We start from the raw sequence: 18,866 nt of genomic DNA, 5'->3' as shown, positions 1-18,866 counted from the left end.
CAGTTTGCAGAGCACAAGCATCTGTTGTAATGCCTCGCCATTCTTTTAGCTGCTGGGCTAACCTGCTTCCGACTGCAGACAAATGCTTTAAGTTTTCAAAGACGTTTTGGGGTAATGGCCGGTGTGGAAGGCAAGGAGGCAGTAGCTGTAGCAGTTCCTCTGCTCGACTGACCTTGGCCGCCCCGAGGTTGTCTTCTCCATCCCCTTTGTGTAAACTGACCTCTTGCTCCCCCAACAGAGGAGTAGTATCGAAATGAACAATTTCTCCATCCCACATTAGAAGACTGAGCTGGTCTACTCTGTTGTGGCCGTCTAATGGGCAGACTCCGATTTTGCTGCTGCCGTAGACAGCCGCAATTTCTCAAGGCTTGCATATGCTTTTGTTCCAAACAGTTAAGACCCTTCAAACGGCATATCCAATAGTCTGGATTGCACAACAGAATGAAACCCTGATTGTCTTAGCCAGGCATAACGTCTAAGCACTGTACTAGCAGTTATAGAACGGCTAATACAGTCTGCCATGTCCAGACCTGCAAGGACTGACACATAGCATCTTTTTCATCCTGAAAAATGATCATAAAACCATCCCTTTCTTCACCCTCTGGGATATGCTCTGATGCCATGGCAATTGCCTCCCACAAAGTTCACAAGTTGCCAGTTCACAAGTTGCATTAGCTGCCTTCAGAGCAATACTCTGAAGAAAAAAATGTTCTTTCCAATAGCATCAAGCCTTTTATCCTCCCTGTCTGGAGGAATCGAGGGATAGGCTGCTCCCTTAGAAGTGGCAGTGGCTGCTTGAACAACAAGGCTTTGGGAACTCCGGATCCACTGATCAAGGTCTGCATTTCTTAGTGAAGTCCTTGTGGACTGCAGGAATTGAGTGTGGACGTTTCCAGTTCTCCAGGACCCTATTCTTGACTGCAGTATGAAAGGGAAGGACTGGGACCTTCGGTGGCCCATTAAACAAGATATCAGTCAAGGAATCTTGCTTATACTCAACAGATTTATCCCAGACCAGGTATTCTAGAGCCTTTGCCATTACTGCTCTTTAAGAAACATCAGCATGTCCTAAGCCTTCAATGACATGGTGCTAAGCAACCTGCATTGGGGGACCTGCAATAAATCCAATAAGAGGAAAAACGAGATTATGTATAGTTATCACTGTAGCAAATCATCATGCAAGACAAAACAGCAACGACTGTAGTTAAATAGAAACAGAGGACCCATATAATCCGTCCGGTTTTCAAAAAGCACACCACTACCACGTTCCTAAAAAACAATAAACACCATTTAAAACAAAGTTAAATTCTCCCAGAAGGGAAACCGCCTGTGGTTCTTGATCATTTTAAAAGAAAATAACCTTCACCACTAAGTATAGTTTGGTGTGCACTGGCGGATCTACTTAATCACAGGCTCTCAAACCAAGTCTATGTGATGACAAATGCACTCGTGCTATTGTGTACACAAATATTAAAAATAATGTTTCTGCCGGCAGAACTTGTGGATACGTTTTGAAATGTTAGGAAAGTATCTGCTTTTTCTTACTCGCAATGACGGTGGTGATAACAAAAATGGAGGGTATGGTAATTTGAGACAGTTTCTTTCACTGTATTTTATATTGGACTCTTGGTTAAAATGTAGCATTTTCAAGTAACATTTAAACACTGTCATTATTTTGACATTTCAAAAGCATTTGATGATCAAATTAGACATGTATGTATAAAGTAGGTACAGAAATCAAAATGGCGGTTCGAATCCCCCAAGTCAGACTTCCCCTCAAAATATGTATTTTCCAATTATCACTCTTGAAGTCTACATCATTATGCACAGAAGGATTCTGGAATAGGGAGGGCTCCAGATAATATTTTCAAGTGGGAGTATTTTTTGAAGTCGAGAACAAAATACAGTTTTGTGGCATAAATAGTATGTCTCATTACTGACAGGGGTATTCTTTAGGTAAATAAAACAATGATGGCTATAACCTTTTTGAAAGCCATGCTTATTGGCACCTAGTATAGCATAAACATGAAAAAATGCATTTTAGCTTAAGTTCATCGTCAGATCAGTGAGCAACAATAGAAGAACTCTTTTTGTGGCATTGCACCGTTTTTACCAAGGACCAGAGCAAAAACGTTGAGCTTTATTGGTGAAGCAAGGGGCAGGTTCCTATGTGTCAGTATCCGATTTTTTTTATTTTTTATTTTTACTCCCAGACATTTTTTTATGGAGCCTGTTTTACACAGTAAACGTGACTAGTACACGTTTAATCTGTAAGGCTGGTTCAAATGTATATTGTTATAACACAAATGAGTACTCGAATTTCGAAACAAAATCTCCATGTCATGTTATAAACGTGACAAGAATTGGCAAATCCCACCAGAGGAATCTGCAGGTGCTTCTTCCATGGCCCTTTGCTTTATCTCGACAAAACCTCCATGTATTTGTTCCTAGAGCTCAATTAGCTACACTTATTGACGAAATCTTAGAAAACTGTCAAACGCATGCCACTGAGAACACAACATAGTTTCTTAGCCCATAGGTTCATTACCGGGCACTACTACCTCCCACTCCTGAACACTAAATCATTCGATCTTTTACACACAATCCGATTAGGGGCAAGAGTCCATTGATTCTAGCCAAGTAAAACTGTAATGAAACTTCACTCCCCTTCCATGTGCTAACCCACACTTAAGGAACATTTGAAGACTGTGAAATGGGAATCTTGCTGCTTTACTGGTCAGACAGAGATCTCATCTTTTCCACTGAACCAAAAAATGTATTTGAATTTCAACTGCTCAATGCATGACATCAAATCCTAGTATTGCTCGGAGAAGCTGCCTCCATCACCCCTGAAAAGGAGGGTAGCATGAAATAGGGATGCACTCAAACCCGACTTGCTTCCACCCAGCCTCCGACATCACTAGAACCGGTTACAGGACATGCACCAGAATGTCCACAAGGTTACCTTGGATTTTCAAATGTACAGTCTTCTTTGTTGCCATGTTTCTACCACGGTTAGGGAAAACCAGCCCTCTTCCCCACCACACTAGGACTACAATAGCACATCCAGTTAATCAACTGGAGACTGCTGCCTGAAGGCTATGAGAAGCTCTTTGCCAGATCAAAAGATTCCTGGGTACTCGCCAGCATTAGATTAGCCAGTCACCAGTCCAGGGAGCCTGCCTAGCTACACACCAAGGGAACTACCCAAAATGATGCAGCAGCTGGAAGCAGTAATGGCGATTCCCCAAAAGAAACATTCAACAACCTTTAAAGATCAAAGGGCTAAACTCTGAAGTTGCACTAGTGTATTGTTTTTCACCTTTTCCATCGCGGTTGGAGAGCTCAACCAAAGCGAGTCAGTTGTCTTCTTTATGCCCTGAGTCTGAGGTTGCTTAACTACAGCCCCACAACAATTGGAAGCATGCGTGATCCTATAAGTCTGCTGTGAAGTTGGTATACCATATCTGCTCCTCAGACATCCATGCAACGCCATCATTGGGTTACGCTTAAATCACTGTGATCGCTCCTGGGGGCCCTCAAACATGCCAGACTCCTCAAGGAACTTCCTACAGTGAGCCCAGACTACTCTAATATGAAGAGTCGAACGCTCAGTCTTTCAACTCCGTAACCAAAGTGTTGTGTGCAACTCCAGAAACTGAGATTTGCACACAGTCGCCATCAAACTGTCACAGCTTACAATTTTGTGTCAGTGGACATTTGATTTAGCACCCACAACAAGTTAGGTGTGTTGCATATTAATATATTAACCCCGATACCCAGGCTAGCCTCTGGATTTACCCCGAGGGCGGTGTTAGAATTGTTTGACCCAAAGACGTATGGTTGAAGGCTGTATAAAATGGATAGTGCTCTAAGCACTTCTGGGATCTAATAAAGCATTCTTCAAAGTAAGGCTGATTTGACACATTTATTACTGAGGATTTTAGTATAGAACTAGTAAACTAAGAGTTGAACTGCGCCCCATAATTCTGTAATGCTTGCCTAACTCTTCAGTGAACTCAGGAAGCTTGAAGGGACTTTTCAGCAAATACTGTTGCAGTGGTGAGGATACCACACCACAGCTTACAGAATACCAAGAGTGGTGTCATCAAGTTGTCCACATTTTACAGTTATTGGGGGCACATTTCCTTGAGAAGGACTGGAGGACGGGGAATTGCACTTGGGAGATCACCATTCCAAATATTGAAGATGCCAAGCAGCTGCCTCAGTAACTACCTTGTCATTCCCCCTCAGGTGCTTTCACACCAATCCCATTAGCTGTTGATGTCTTAATGCAAAAAGTATTGATGAGCATATGTTCATTCTAATGTTGCAATATGAACAGCAGTAATGATTTATTTCTTAATTTGTCGTTTTTTAACAGCATATTCTGTCCATTGATTTCGTTTGTCACATGGATTGGCGCAATGTTGACAGGGACAGTTTGGATTACACTAATGTGCTATAAAGTGGATTATTTTTAATCCTGTATCAGTAAGAAAAGGGTACGTGGTATGGTCTCGATCTTCCAGGTTCAAAATATGAATTTAACAAAAAAGTGAATGAGACCAGTTATGTATGACAGACCACCTATATCAGTTTCTACAATCACAGTAACTTTTTTTTGTTCAAGATTTTATTTCAAAACAATGTATTCATTTCTATTATAAGGACCTTATAATAGAAAGAAATGTGTACACTGTAAATAAATACGTGTGCGGGAAAGTATCAACTCACGTATACGTGTTAAACGCCTAGACAGATGGAGTAGGCGATTTGTATATTGTCATGGTTATGTAATATGTGAATGGTCACTGTATGTATGTTGATGATCTTGTGCTTTGGAATTAATTGGTAGCATTGTGGTGCAGTATGTTACAGCATGCACAATGCATGGTCTCTACGAATTTTAAATATTGACTTCTGATTAAAATAAATTGAAATTGAATCTTTTCAGTACGTTAATGTGATTGTAGAAACTGATATAGGTGGTCTGGCATACCTAACTGGTCTTGCTCACTTTATTATGCGTTAACCTGAAATGTTCAATTGCTGTGGTTGAAGGGCTGGCAGCTGGCCTACAGACTGGGACCGTAGGCTGGTACACTAGCACTTCTATGTTCTCCATGTACACTGTTTTGGTGTATGTCATATCTGAACAATAGCTCTCCTTGTTATCTACTGGAGGTTTTCCGGAAAGGGGTATGGTAAGTGCTTCCAGGTCATGTTCCCCAATGATAGCAAGAGGTCCACATCAATCCTCAGAAAAACAGTTTTATTGTGAATCCATTGTTAAATAAATGCAACCATTGTATACTTATGTTGAATCATGTTCTTGTGCAAGGTTACATACGGTCATGCCATACGCGCATTCATCACAGGCAGAAAGGGAAAGCGAGAAGCCAGTGCACTTGGACGTTAGTGATGTAATGTGTACATCAGCACAGCGTGGTCATGGGTGAAGATGGTGAATGCAAAGCTACTTCTGCCCGTTACTCCGTCATGAACAAAATGTAATCGGATTTGCCTTGCCCTCGTGCACTGCTTCACAGAATGTGTTGGAGAAGGGACGTTCATCTGTGTATGTACATTATCAGACAGCAACTATTCCCCAGTTCAAGTGTCTCAAAACATAGAAACCCGCGTTAATTATAAAGAACTTCTATAATTTAACATTTTTCTACAAAAGCCATTACGGTCTTCGGCAGATACTATTCCAGAAAGGCTGCTCATTTCCAGCAGGCATTCGATGCCCGATGCCATGAGCCTTCATTTGAGCTCAGAGGAGTACGTTCAGAAATGAATAATATTTTTCTAAAAACGAGCCCAGAATAATCAGGGCGTTTGGTACACTGCGAAATACGAGGCAAAACCTGCCGAAATGGCCTGTGACTTTTTGCTGCTAGGCTTCTGCTTTAACGAGTCCATGACTGCCGCGCCAGTTCTTGAATGAAAGCACTCGGTGTCCACACGCTCCTTTCCAGGGAGCTCGGGAGACGTCTCTACTTTATTGTGCGTGCGCAGAGACATTCAGCACTGCTTCAAGAGCCACCGAGCCAGGCACATGGGCCAGACGTCTAAAGAGTCAAATGCAGATTGGGAGCTCGGGCGCAGAACAGCCTTGTTCTGTGCGATTACAGATTAGCAGGGACTGTGCGAGGCCAAGAGGAGGAATAATAGATTGTGAGGGAATGGCCAGGCAGGAAATTGCAGCAATGACTGCCCACTTTCAATTAGTGCACGAGCTCCATCAATTATAATAAAACTAGTTTGAAGTAAATGTTCACACATTAGGCCACTTTAGGCCAGTGGCAGAAACAATACGTGTACTCAATCGGAGCTCGGTATGAAAATGTTTTAAGTTTTAATACCACTACCTTAGGCGAAAGCAACATGCTTGATTGATTGATATTTTATTTCTATCGTGCTCGTACACAAGTGTTACTCGCGCTCGTACGCAAGTGTTTCAGAGCGAGACAAGGCAGGGGAAAAGAAAACAGCCATCTTACTAGGCCCAGTGACATTGAGAACGCGCAAGTGCATGGAAGAGGGGGAGGGGGAAAAGTGAATGGAAGGGGGGAGAAGTGGAAAGTGCGAAGCAGAGGAGAAACGGATAAATAACAATAAATAAACACTGATAATGCATCCAGCAATTTGCAAGTGCTAGGTTTAAGGCAGAAGACAGGGTAGGTCTGATAAGTGCAGACTAGTGCAGCTAGGTTACAAAAAGGTACTAAGTATTATTCTTATTTGTTCATTTTAGTTACTTTCTGTGTCGAGTTTCAGGTATAAAGGGTCAACAACCACTGGCCATCCTCGAAGCTTCACACTCTCGTGGTCAACTGGCAATCCAGGAACCCACACGGGTCACACCCCTGGGATTCCAAGCATCACTCACTCCATGCTTTACTCATTAAAACGCAAACATTCAAACACAGCATTAAAAGAATGTCAGACATAGAAGCATGGAACTATCTCCGTACTGCAGAAATGCCCTGATAATGCATGTAAAGAAGGAAATGGGGTTCAGGGAACAGTGGACCTAATCAGTAGGCAGCTAACCTGGAACCAGACTTGTATACAATCTAAAAAATACTAGTAAAGACCAAGAATCCAAGCCATTAAGCAAGCAAAACGTGTGTCTTAGTGCCACTGTTGGCAGCGGTGCGTGGTATAAATCATCATAACAACCACACATCAACATAAACAGGCAACATCAGCAAAGTTAAGTTGTCTAGAAGTGGAAAGCTTCGGCCAACAACTCTGATAAATTGAGCACAGCATTGCAATCGAACAGGTACACAGAGCATCATTTCTATTTAAAACCCTAGACCTAGGATAAATGCTGGTATTGCCATTTCAAGCACCACAGCATGATCATAAACAAAAACCTACTGCTTGTTCAAAATGAATGATAACCCACCAACATAAGCAGTTGTTTTTACTGATGTCATATTCGATGACGCACATGTGCAAATTGCCATAAGATGTCTCGATTCGGTAAAACTGTGACCAAGGTAAAGCAGCTCCATAACAGAACCTTGATCTATAAACATCACTGTTAGGGCTTTACGTAGCCCGTAGTTATCCAGAGCTCAACCCCAGCCATTTCCCAAAATTGCCCTCGAACTCGGCCGAGCCTCTCTGTACTGATATCCCAACTCGATTTCCCGTCACTAAAGTCAAAGCAAATAAAGTGAGGGGGTCACAATCGGTGGATTCCACCATCCAAACAACCTACGCTGCATTTGATTCTTCGTTTTCCAACACTGAAGAGAAAATATTGAGAAAGCGTAGGTTGGTTTTTGACAACATTTTATAATACCGTATTTTCAGGATTTAAATAAAATATGTAAAATTATGGATTTTCTTTGAAAAATACTCAATTATAAAAATCTAAAACTCATTTTTTGCAATCTGATTTATTCACTCCACATTACATTTAAGACACCTTTTAAAGTAGATTTTACTTCCTTTCATTCCCGATACGAAACTCAACGGTGTCCGTTAGGCTAATCCATTATGTAGGCTCCATGTTTAATAAAGGTTCCTTTACTTGCGAACATTTCTTAAGCCCCTCCCTGTAATATTGTTTTGCAGCATGGTAGGACCTATCTTGATGTCTTATCCCACTTAAGGCACTGACGACACTTATTCTGCTGAACGAGGACTCTTACTAGAGCTTAATTGCAAGGAAATCTGAACACGAGAAAACATTACAATTGCAGGGTTTGAAATTGCTAGGAGATATTTAGATCCTCGAAAGGGCGATGGAGGAGCCTGGTTATCCAGACACCAACTGCTACCAGGAGCTACATATTGCTCCTGAAGCCAACTAGGGTAATCCAAATATACTTGTGTGTCTGGGAATATGCATTAGTAAATCTCTAGGAGACATGCAAAGCATGAATGTTCATGCTCCAAAGTTCTGCTCCAATTTTCAATGTTATGCGGATGACACTGCTTTCTTTCTCTCCCCCTCCCGCCCCCTACTCCGGGCCATTCTTCTTGCTCCTTCCTGTGAGGCTAAGAACCTTGGTGTCATCTTTGAATCCACCCTCTCTCGCCTCACATTTCTGACGTCTCTAAGAAGTCAAACCATCAGCTGTACCTACTCGGAGGTATTCTTCCTTTTTTCACTTTCCCCCAGAAGCTCACTGTCTCCAGAGCTCTGGTCCTCTCTAGGCTGGACTATTCCAACAGCCTCTTTCTAAATCTGCCTGCCTCTACTCTTCAACCTTTACAACTTATCCAGAACAGGACTGCAAGACTTGTCCTTGGCATCAAGCCCAGGGATCGGATCTCTCCAGCTCTGAAATCTCTTCACTGGCACCCGGTGGCTGCAATGATCAAGTTCAAGGCCCTCTGCATCATCCACAAGGCTTTCTGGGGCCGCTCTAGCTCCAACTTTCTCTTCCAAAAAATCTTCCTTCACAAGCTCTCCACTCAGCCACCTCCAACTCTCTGAGGGTCAGACGCTTCTCAAAGCAGAGAGTTGGGGGCAGGTCTATCTCCTCGGCTGGGGCCTCCCTCTGGAACAGCTTCCCTGCCTCTCTCAAACTTGAGCAGAACCACCTCCGGTTCTGGAAGCAACCCAACACCTTCCTTTTCACTTCCGCTTCCTCTCCCTTGCTGATGCACCCGACTGCTCTGCGCACTGGTCACCCTCTGAACTCGGCTCAGGCTCCTTCATGTCCAGTTGCCCTTGCACGGCCTCCGGGCCCCCCAGCACTTACTGGTTTGTATCTGCAACCCTACAGTCTCTTCTCTCTGCACTTATGAGCCACCCGCTGGCTGCACTTATGAGTTAACTGCACTTCCCCCTTCCCCTCCCGCCTGGTACTTCTCCCCTTCCCTCTTCCCCCACACTTGCGCAATCTGAATGACACAGGGCCGAGTAAGATCGCCATTTTGTCCTACATTTTTTTCCCCCCTTCTTGTGTTTGCGCCTAGAAACACTTGTCTACAAGCGCGTTATAAATGCCATATCATATAATATGTACTGGCCACCAAGTTATTGCTGCATCCCATTTGGAATTTAGATTGGTTGCATGCTATGCATTTTCGCCTCCCTCATTCTGCAGCACATCAGAGAGGAAGAGTGAGCAAGGTCCCATCACAGAAAGAGGTGGTAGAGAGAAAAATGTTGTGGCAGTAAAGAGACATAAATACAGTTTAGTGAGGTAACAGATGTAGTGGCAGAGATGAAATGGGAGGTAGTAGCAAGACGGAAGAACTGACAGAAAGAGACCTATGAAAATAAAAAGGAAAAGCAATGTACAGAGAAATTAAAGGGAAGACATGTAAAGCAACCTGGCAAGAGAGGGTTCAACAGAAATAGTCAGCAACAGAGTACAAGACATAGCAACACAGCAATAGAAGGAATGGTTCAAAGCATGTACATTTCTGGATGCATGCCATGGTTGTTTTGCCATCTTTCAGGCACTCCATTCATAAGACTGGACTGTATTAGCTTCTGGGCCACAATGATGGACTCCTGGTCAGAAGAAAAATCTGACACCCAGCAGCTACTTCCAGCTCCTGCTCCATAAATTCAATTTCGACCCCTTCAATTGTCTAATAAATGGGCCGACTAAAGCTCAGAGGATCTCCACCGATTTTGCCTTTTCTGTGTTTCAGTGCACCCTCCCCAAACCAACCAATTGCAAACAGCCTATTTGCCTGAATTAAAAACCTTAATCCATCTGCCCAGCTGGGCTACTATTCTTCGCATTAAGCGGGACCAATTCAGACTCTGGATGGGGCGCAAGTGTATCTGGAGAAATCGACACCAAAACTTTCCCTATTGGTGGGAAGCCTAAACTGGCTCTGCAGCAACTCTGCGATACAGGAGTACTTGAACAGTTCTTTGATTATAAGCTATACGGATGAAGAAGTCTTGAACCACTATATCAAGAGCCCTTCATATGCAATAGAGCATAAAGACAAACACTCCTAAGGACAGGGGGCAAACACTGCATGCGAGGGCACATGCAAACTTCCCTTTATTTCATTCATGCGCAGTACAGTGGGAGAGAATGCGAGGTTGCACATTCAAGCAGTACAAGAGCCTGATACTAGGCAGACTTGTCGCTGACAAAGGTCAAGTGGGTGCATGACGGTATTAGAAGGACGGGGCGAAGATACGGGTGTAGCAATTTCTCAAATGGTCATTCTAGTATGCTCATGTTCTGTTGATTTTAAAATAATATTTTAAAAAATAGCCTACCAAAATCAAACTTTTTAATAGAAATAAATGTACGAACACGCACACAGCCATAAAGCCAAACCTGAAGAAACAAAATTAAGAATTTGCAACAAAACTGTCCACTGGAATTTTTGCCTCGGACAGAGGGAAATATGTTGAATTGCAGAAAGCGAACTATCAATAACAGGAATGTTGTTTATTGAAATACATGAGCAACTATTTAATTTTGGAAATGCTGTATACTGTGACATCACTGCAGATTATCATGGAATCCAAATTCTAGAGCTGTCATCACAAAAAGGGGATACCGCATTTCACCGACTCCCTAAGGTCTCGAAAGACGCCAGGGAAGACAAGTAAGCCAACCACCACAGTAGCCACATCTTCATACTCCACCTTTCGGCGTAGGAGAGGAACAAGAGGCCACATGAAAGAGGTGAGAGAAGGGTTGCAGGATGGCAGGTATTTGGATTTATGTTGGGATCTGGGAGGGGAGTAGGACTAAGTAGGGGGACAGGTATTTGAGGTAGTCTGTCCAGCTTCCCATTCTCCTGTAGGCGGACAGGAGATGGGAAAGGCACATACAAAACAACATTATAGCTGCCATACTCTGCCCCCCCCACCCCTCATCCGCAGCACTTGACGCTACGTCAGCAGAGAGACGGGTAGGCATAGCAACTTTTGACTTCCAAAGCTGTGAGGTCACGCCAGTGGAATAGGGCACCATATTACATTGGCATAATGTCATCGCAGGACGATAAAGCATTTGGAAACATCTTTAGGTTAAATGGCTTTCTAGGTACATCGAGCACAGCAAAGGAAAGTCAGAAAGGATGGCAAAGGTCAGGATCACGCTAGGTGAGCAAGTATATGTAGAGGCACTATTATCACGTTAACATTTCCAAACCGATCAGTGCTCATTTTAATTGACTTGGTTGAAAAGCCGCCTCAGCAGCTACGTGGTACGAATCTTTAACCTGCAAATACACGCAGATATATGTTGCAGGAGCATTATCCGACCAAGTAACATTCGCGTCACATGCCATAGCATAGCAAATCGCCACATCATGCACAGTTGTTTCTTTGTCCTGTGGCGTTACAGATTACACAGGGGCAGTTGCTTATTCGCAGTGCTTAAATGCACGCTGAAGTTCTGAAGGGCACTGCTTTCCTCAGCTGGTATATCAGAGGGGTTCTGTCAAATGTGCCTTGGAACGCACACAGGCCAAGTTAATCACTCACGCACCCTTATGCGATAACCAGCTCTCAGGCGGCTTAGGAACGCCGAGGAAATAGCAATGTTTGCTGCCTAGCCACTCCCTTAACAAACTACACAAGCCTTCCAGGCGTCTATTTACAGTGGCAAGCCCACGAGGGCAAAAGGGGTGTCTAAAGCGGTTGTTTTTGTATTCAATATGGAAACCGCACGAAACGAAAATCCCTTTTTAAACGCCCTCCCCAACGCCCGCCCCCCTTTCAAATCTGCCAAAATCCCAAATCTAGGGACACTGTGGCACACATTTCGAGAAAGGAGAGGGCTGTCTGCTGGCAAATCCAAACAATGCGTCCACATAGAATGTCTAAATAGATGACATCCTCAGAATCTGACACACTGAATGCGAGGCGATGCTCTTACACTGGAGTAAAGAAATGGGCATGCCTACATCAGTCTGAGCATACTGATCTCAGCAGCAAAGAGTTTTGGGGAAATTAGATCACACCTCAGTTTACAGAATGAGCAGGTCTTTAATCGGGTGCCTATTGACAAATGCCGAAAACGTGGGTTGTTAGCATTCCGCAACAAACTGTTATCTTGGGCAAATCACTGCCAACTCCCGCAGCAGGCAATATTGGGAGCGCTTACAAATGAGAACATCGGCTAGTAAACTAAAAATAAAACGGCACCTGTGCATATGCTCTCGGGTGCCTTGTGTTATGCAAATGGTCTCATTAAACGAATCAATGCCTTAATAAAAAAGGAAATGTTGAAGCAAAAGAGCCGCCTGCAAATGCGGTCAGAGGGGCAACACCGGTGCACATTAAACGGACATTAAAATGGTGCCTCTTACCCGTTCCGGTAGGGGAGCTTCCACCTCCACCTCGGCCTGCGCCGCATCCTTGTACTGCTGCGGTGACTCGATCACCAGTTCCTTCTTCACACTCCTGCTCATCGTCCTGGCCTGCATCCCGGGTCAGAGAAGGGAACCCGGGCTGGAAACGCCGGCCACCGAGGATCCTCGCCAGATGCCAGCCCGGCCGGCAGCAGAGAGCACAGACTAGGCGCGGGGCGCGTTCCCAGGCTCGCCGGGCTGCAGTGTGCGAACTTGGTCAGGGCGGGAATGCATGACAGATGAGGGGCAGCCTCTGTAGTCGGAGGAGGATCCGTTAACACTCCGGCACCAGGAAACGACCCAAACATGGCTCAGCAGAGCACTGCGTGCACCCACTGTGCACACACTCCCAGTGGAAGGTTAGTGTTTGGAAACATCAGAGCGCTTCCTTGTTGACACAACCTGGGTCGTGTATACAACAATGGGCGCAACTGTTGATTAGTGCAGCTATCAACTATTTCAAAGAAAACCTCTCCAGAACCATGGGATACCACAACTTCAATATTCCATGCAGAGGGCGTGGGGGCCAATGGGGCGATTGGCAAAGGGTGTGGGTCTGCCTCAGTCTCAACAATCAGTGGTTCTATTGGCTACAACATCGTTTTTGGGAGCTGCGTTTGTGTGATTATGTGGCACATCATGATGATTGATTACAAGTTCACAAGTGTACGGTTAGAGTACTTTGAATCACTGATCTAACAGCAATGCTCGTTTCTTTATACAGGACGTAAACTACAGGATTACAAAGCACTGCAGCAACAGATGTTTTTATTCCATTATCAAACTCAGTGATGTTTGTTTAGTCAACATCAGAAGAATTACAACGCAAGTCGTACCTGCACGTTACACACATTAAGATTAACACCAAGTTCTGATTCAAGGACGGGACCAGAAAGTGGCCCCTGGTAAAGTATTTGTCAATCTCTTGAGGAACTGAATGACAATTGGCATCTTAAAGTAAGAGCCTTGCTCTGGCGGGTGTTTAAAAAGGGAAAAACACTGCCAGGTAACCCTTAATGGTAGCCACCTGCAGCCCGGATGGGATAGGCGCAGTAAAAAAGAAAGCACTGCAGGTGTATTGCTACTTAAAGGATCAATATCTTTAGCTCTACACCAGCTGCAAAACATGTTCTAACGGAAACGGTATAGTGCTTTTGGTGCTGAAAGCAAAACTTCCATAACATCTTCCGAGATGTACCAATTGTTCTACCTTAACCTCTCAGAAACCAGGCATTGAGGTTCAGGGTCCCGATTTCGGGCTGAAGACTGCCTCCCTCTTATGAGAGTAGGTCCACTCTCTGGGAAAGACGGAATGTATGGCAGATGGACATGTCTAGAAGGTCTGGGTACCACATCCTCCAGACCCAATCCGGAGCAATCAGGATCATGGACTTCCGGAACTTACTCAACCTCCTGATGAAATGAGGAATGGTGTGGACTGGTGGAAACGCATACAGGAGTGGAATTACCGGTCCACTATGAACGCGTCCCCCGGAGCTCCTCTCTGAGGAAATTCCCTGGAGCAGAACAGGTTGATGATCTCAAGGAGGACTTCCGGAGCCAACTCCCACTGATGGGAAAGTGTGCTCAGCCTGCTCAGAGTGTCCGCCGTCATGTTCTATTTTCCAGCTAGGTGAACAGCCAATAGAGATTCAGTTTTGCAGTGCCCAAACTCAGGGCTGCATTGCCTCCCGGCACAGTGGTAGTGACCCTACCCCATCTCTCTTGTTGAGGTAATGCATGGCCACTGTGTTGTCTGTCATTACCAGGACATGCTTCCCCGGCATCAAAGGTAAAACGGCCATCATCGACAGTCTTATCACCCTCAGCTCTAAAATAGTTAATGTGCAGTATCGATTCTGAAAAAAGACCACCGATTGTGAAATCGCTCATGTGTGCGCCCCAAACCGTGAGTGAAGAATCCGTGCCTACTGTTCTCTGGCCAGGGTTGCCAAAAAGTTTCCCCTATCACCACATTCTCCTCGCAGGCCCACCACAGGAGATTCTTTGCGACCTAGCTCAGAGCCTGAAGGTCTGTCATCCTGCCTGAGAATTGGGACCATTGCTATCTGAGGGCCCACTGGAGGGACCTCATCCTTAGGCAGGCTTCTGCCCCAGCAAAATGCAGGATGCCATGAGGCGCAGCAACCTAAGAAAATCGAATGCTGGTAGATGTTGAACATTCTGAAATATTGAACCCATCTGCAAGACATGATGATCTCTCAACTCGGGAGGAAAACCTTTCTTCGAGACAGAGTCCAGGACTGCTCCAATGAATTGCAGCTTTTGGGAAGTTGTCATCTGGGACTTCTTGAAGTTGAGGGAGAAGCCTAGCTTTTGGAGAGAGTGGCAGGTGCTGTTGAGATGTTCCAGAGACTGTTCAGAGCTTGTTCTCCCGATCAGCCAATTGTCTAAATAGGGAAAGATGTGAATTTCCCACCTCCTTAGATTCGCTGCCACCACCGCCATCAACTTGGTGAAATACAAGTGTATTCCTCTGTTCTGTAACTGTTTTGTGAAGGTAGACTTTGGTAAGTTCATATATGAAGAGGACCTTGTGACCAAAGGACTACTGATATCCAGGAGTTCCGCAATGAGTGATGGCTAAACCGCATACTCAGCTCCACACTATCAAACCAACAGTGATCCCAATCATACAAGTGAAACCGATACAGCACGACAGATAACCGTCTTTGTGGTAAAGCAAGCCGAGAGCAGGCTATACTCTTCAGTAAAGGTGTGATCTGATAACAGTAGCAAACCAAACCACTTAAAGTTTAATAGTCCAAAATAAATGAATGTTCATTCAAGGTTTTATAAAAATATAGACTTTTAATCAAACAATAAAAGGCAAACAACAAATCTTGGAACCACTTGCAAAAACAGAGTATATAGATTTTCATGAAAGAACAATCGGGGTAGATGAGCAGGGTGTTGAGCAGAAGACTGGCAAAATGTCACTGTTCAAAGGATAGGTCTTTAAGAACAAGTTGGAGAAGGGGCTTAAAGGTCGCTTACGGATTCTGGATGCTTTAGATGGTAAGCCTTCTGGAAGCATTGGCACCGAGTCCAATGATGCAGTGCTGTTCAGCAGCACCAGCTTGTGGGTTAAAGATGTTGGGGACGGTTGACAATGCCTGGTCAGCAACGCTGAAAAACTGTTCTCTGTAGATGTTGGGACCCTTCTACAGGCCTACCTTCCCTCTTTGGCTATTCTAACTCCACCCCTTCCCATGCCTGTGAGTGTTTTTTTTGTGTCTGTGCTGCCTCTGAAGCATCGGTTTCTAGGAGACTTCTTGGGGGTTAGGGAGGGGGAGGAGAGTAGAGTACGGGACGGGCGAGACAAGGTGGGGTGTGCATTAAAGGGGCAGCACTCTTGGCTATTGTTCCACGTGGCTGTAGTGGAGACAGCAACCAGGATTCCAGGGGGGTGGATGGCTGCCGAGCGGCACAAGGATTTTAAATAATTTGCAGTCAATCACAACTCGTGAATTTTTTTCAGTTGAGACACCCATGCTTCCTCAAAATAGTGTGAGTGGCACAATGTGTAAAAATTGTGTATTTTGCAGCACAATTGTTTTAGAATAAAATGTGGTATAAAGCCACGCAGTTTACAATTGTTGGTCTTGGGTAACACATGAAATAATCCAGTAAACGCCAGGTCCCCAACATTACAAAAGCCTTTGAAAATATTTTTATGAGGCTGTGTCCACAGTCTGTCCATACCAATAGTTCAGGTGACTGTAAATCAATTACATCATGATGCGCCACAATCTGTCAATTCCAATAAGCCCGTTTACTAACCCCACTTCCTCAAGCATCCCTTTACTCACCCCGAAATTGTATATGTGGTACTAAAGTTCTTCACAAGTTAAGGAAAGGGTAGAGCACCAAAGTTATATGACAACCATGTCAATTTTTCCCCAAAGCGTTAGATTCAGGCGTTGCCACCTGAGCGTGTTCTCTTTTATTGCTCCGATCACCTTATTATCATTGTATGACATTCTTTTTTTTTTCAAAGTTTCCAACTAGTTCCACCCTCAGGTATCTGATGCCTTTTTCTGCCCACTTCATCCAACTGTTGAAAATGGCCCCTAGAACAAGTCTAGGACAGTTGTGTTCTCGCTTTACCATGTATTATACCCCGAAACCTCACCATATCTCGATTACAGCCTTAGAGGCAGCAAAGAGACATCCAGCTCGGACATATTAACACCATCGTTAACTGCATAGACCAGAACTTCTATTCATAGTCTCGCACTTTGACCCTAATTTTACGCTGGCTCAGCCAGATCGGAACTAATAGGGGTTCCAAGGCCAAGTTAAAGAACGTCTGTGAGAGGACATTGCTGTTGTCTACCCCTCGAGGGCAAACATCTCAGTCTGGACACCATTTGTGGTGGCACAGGTTCAACATTAAAGTGGAAAGATGAGACCCAAAAATCTATTGCACCAAATCTGAATTTCAATGCAGTTCAGATAACCCAAGCTCATACAATCAAATTCGTTTTCAGCATCAATTAATAGGGCTGCGGCTGCCTCCGTTTTATCATCGCGCCCAAGATATTTGAAAGCATTCGGACCGTTGTTGGACTTGCATTGCCCTTTCATAAATTTGCATTGCAAAGGGGCTAAAAGATTATCCAACACTTTCTCCAAGGGAGTTGCAAAAATATTTTCGAATATTTTGATGTCGTTATTCAGCAGAGCTATCTGCCCATATTTGGTGCACTCCCTTCCATCCTTGCCAGGTTTGGAAATCAAGCTGATCAATGCAGTCCACATCGACTCTGGGCTTACCTCCTTCACCACTATTCAATTTACATAATTCACAGAGCGCGTGATACGGGAGAGAGGCGATCTGAAAAACATTGGTAAAACGTGACGAGGAACCTATCCAAACATGGATATTTACCCTCTTTCCTCCTAATTGCCTCTCTAAACTTTCCAGACTTACCCTGGACACCATAATCATCTCCTCATGCCGCTGAATACAGTTTGTGAGACTGTTTCGTCCGTTTAACAGTTTTTGTCATTTTTTGTGAGAAATCTTCGGCCTAAAATTAGATAACTTTATACATGGTTGGGGATTATCATTAGGCATGTATTAAAATTCGCAATGGCATCATGGATACTTTCCTTATAATACCCAATTATCTGCCATTTCTATTACCCATGTGGCAGTGAAGTCTATGACGTCTTAAATTAAAGCCCATAAAATCACATTTAAACTGTAAACTTTTCACATTTTTGCCATGTCCTGTTGCAAAGATAAAAAAGTCTGTAAAGTTTCTTAATAAAATAGCTGTTTAAACCAAATGGTCAGCATTGTCCTCCAAATATGGTCATGCCTTTCCAGGCCATCCCCCCAAGGTCAGGGTTTTTTTTTATGGAGTTTTTCTTTGAAGCTTCTTTTAGAAGTCCCAGGGAGGTGTGATTTTCTTTTTCACATCCTGTGTCCCAGAATTTCTATTGTAAGAGGCCTCTGCCCAGACCAAAGTCTGATGAGTATGTGAACTTTCTTTGTCTTGGTCAGTCAAAGTTTTCCAACCGAGTAATTATCTCTTTCGTGTCCTGGAATTTTATGGTGGTTCCTTTTGGGAAAAGCCTTATCTTAGCCAGCAGGGAAAAACCTGTTCTGGTGCTTGCAAAATTCAGCCACTGCAGTTTAATTCCTTTTATTTTATTTTGTCCTGGATCAAAACAAACCTGTTGGATAAAACATCCCCTGCATGTTTCCCAGCAACAAACCCCTTTAAAATGCTAGGCACAGACACGTTTTTGTTCATCATGGTACTAAAAACAGGCATTTTTTTCTGGTTTGCAAAGCCCGTTTTTCCATGTGAAAAGCTAGCTGGCATTTTCCTTGCAATTTCAGTTTGTCTCTTCCATCTGCACTTCCACATTGTTTTGTAGCCATAGTTAGCTTCTTGTATACAACAGTCTGTACAAGGCAAAGGTCTCATGAAATTGACATGTGCACAGAAAGCTAGACTTTCTTTTCAAGCAGTGATTTGTTTACATTTTGTAACATCAGTTTAGCGTTT

At 44.0% G+C, this 18,866-nt stretch overlaps 1 protein-coding gene across 9 annotated transcripts in view; it reads right to left on the bottom strand.

Annotated features, from left to right (window-relative positions):
- DOCK9 (dedicator of cytokinesis 9) overlaps nucleotides 1-18,866 on the bottom strand; it is a 2,709,375-nt gene that overhangs the window by 2,253,643 nt on the left and 436,866 nt on the right. For 4 of the 9 annotated variants that reach the window (XM_069639826.1, XM_069639828.1, XM_069639832.1 and 1 more), the window contains exon 1: nucleotides 12,778-13,032. The exons of the other annotated variants lie outside the window; for them this stretch is intronic. In XM_069639826.1, the coding sequence (XP_069495927.1) occupies nucleotides 12,778-12,894 (117 nt within the window). In that variant the 5' untranslated portion in view covers nucleotides 12,895-13,032. Of the gene's footprint in view, nucleotides 1-12,777; nucleotides 13,033-18,866 lie in introns of those variants that run through there. 9 annotated transcript variants of the gene reach the window in all.

The sequence above is a fragment of the Ambystoma mexicanum genome, chromosome 7q, assembly GCF_040938575.1.
Source record: "Ambystoma mexicanum isolate Mex_15411 chromosome 7q, UKY_AmexF1_1, whole genome shotgun sequence".
NCBI lineage: Eukaryota > Metazoa > Chordata > Amphibia > Caudata > Ambystomatidae > Ambystoma > Ambystoma mexicanum.
This window is presented reverse-complemented; position numbering and strand designations above follow the sequence as displayed.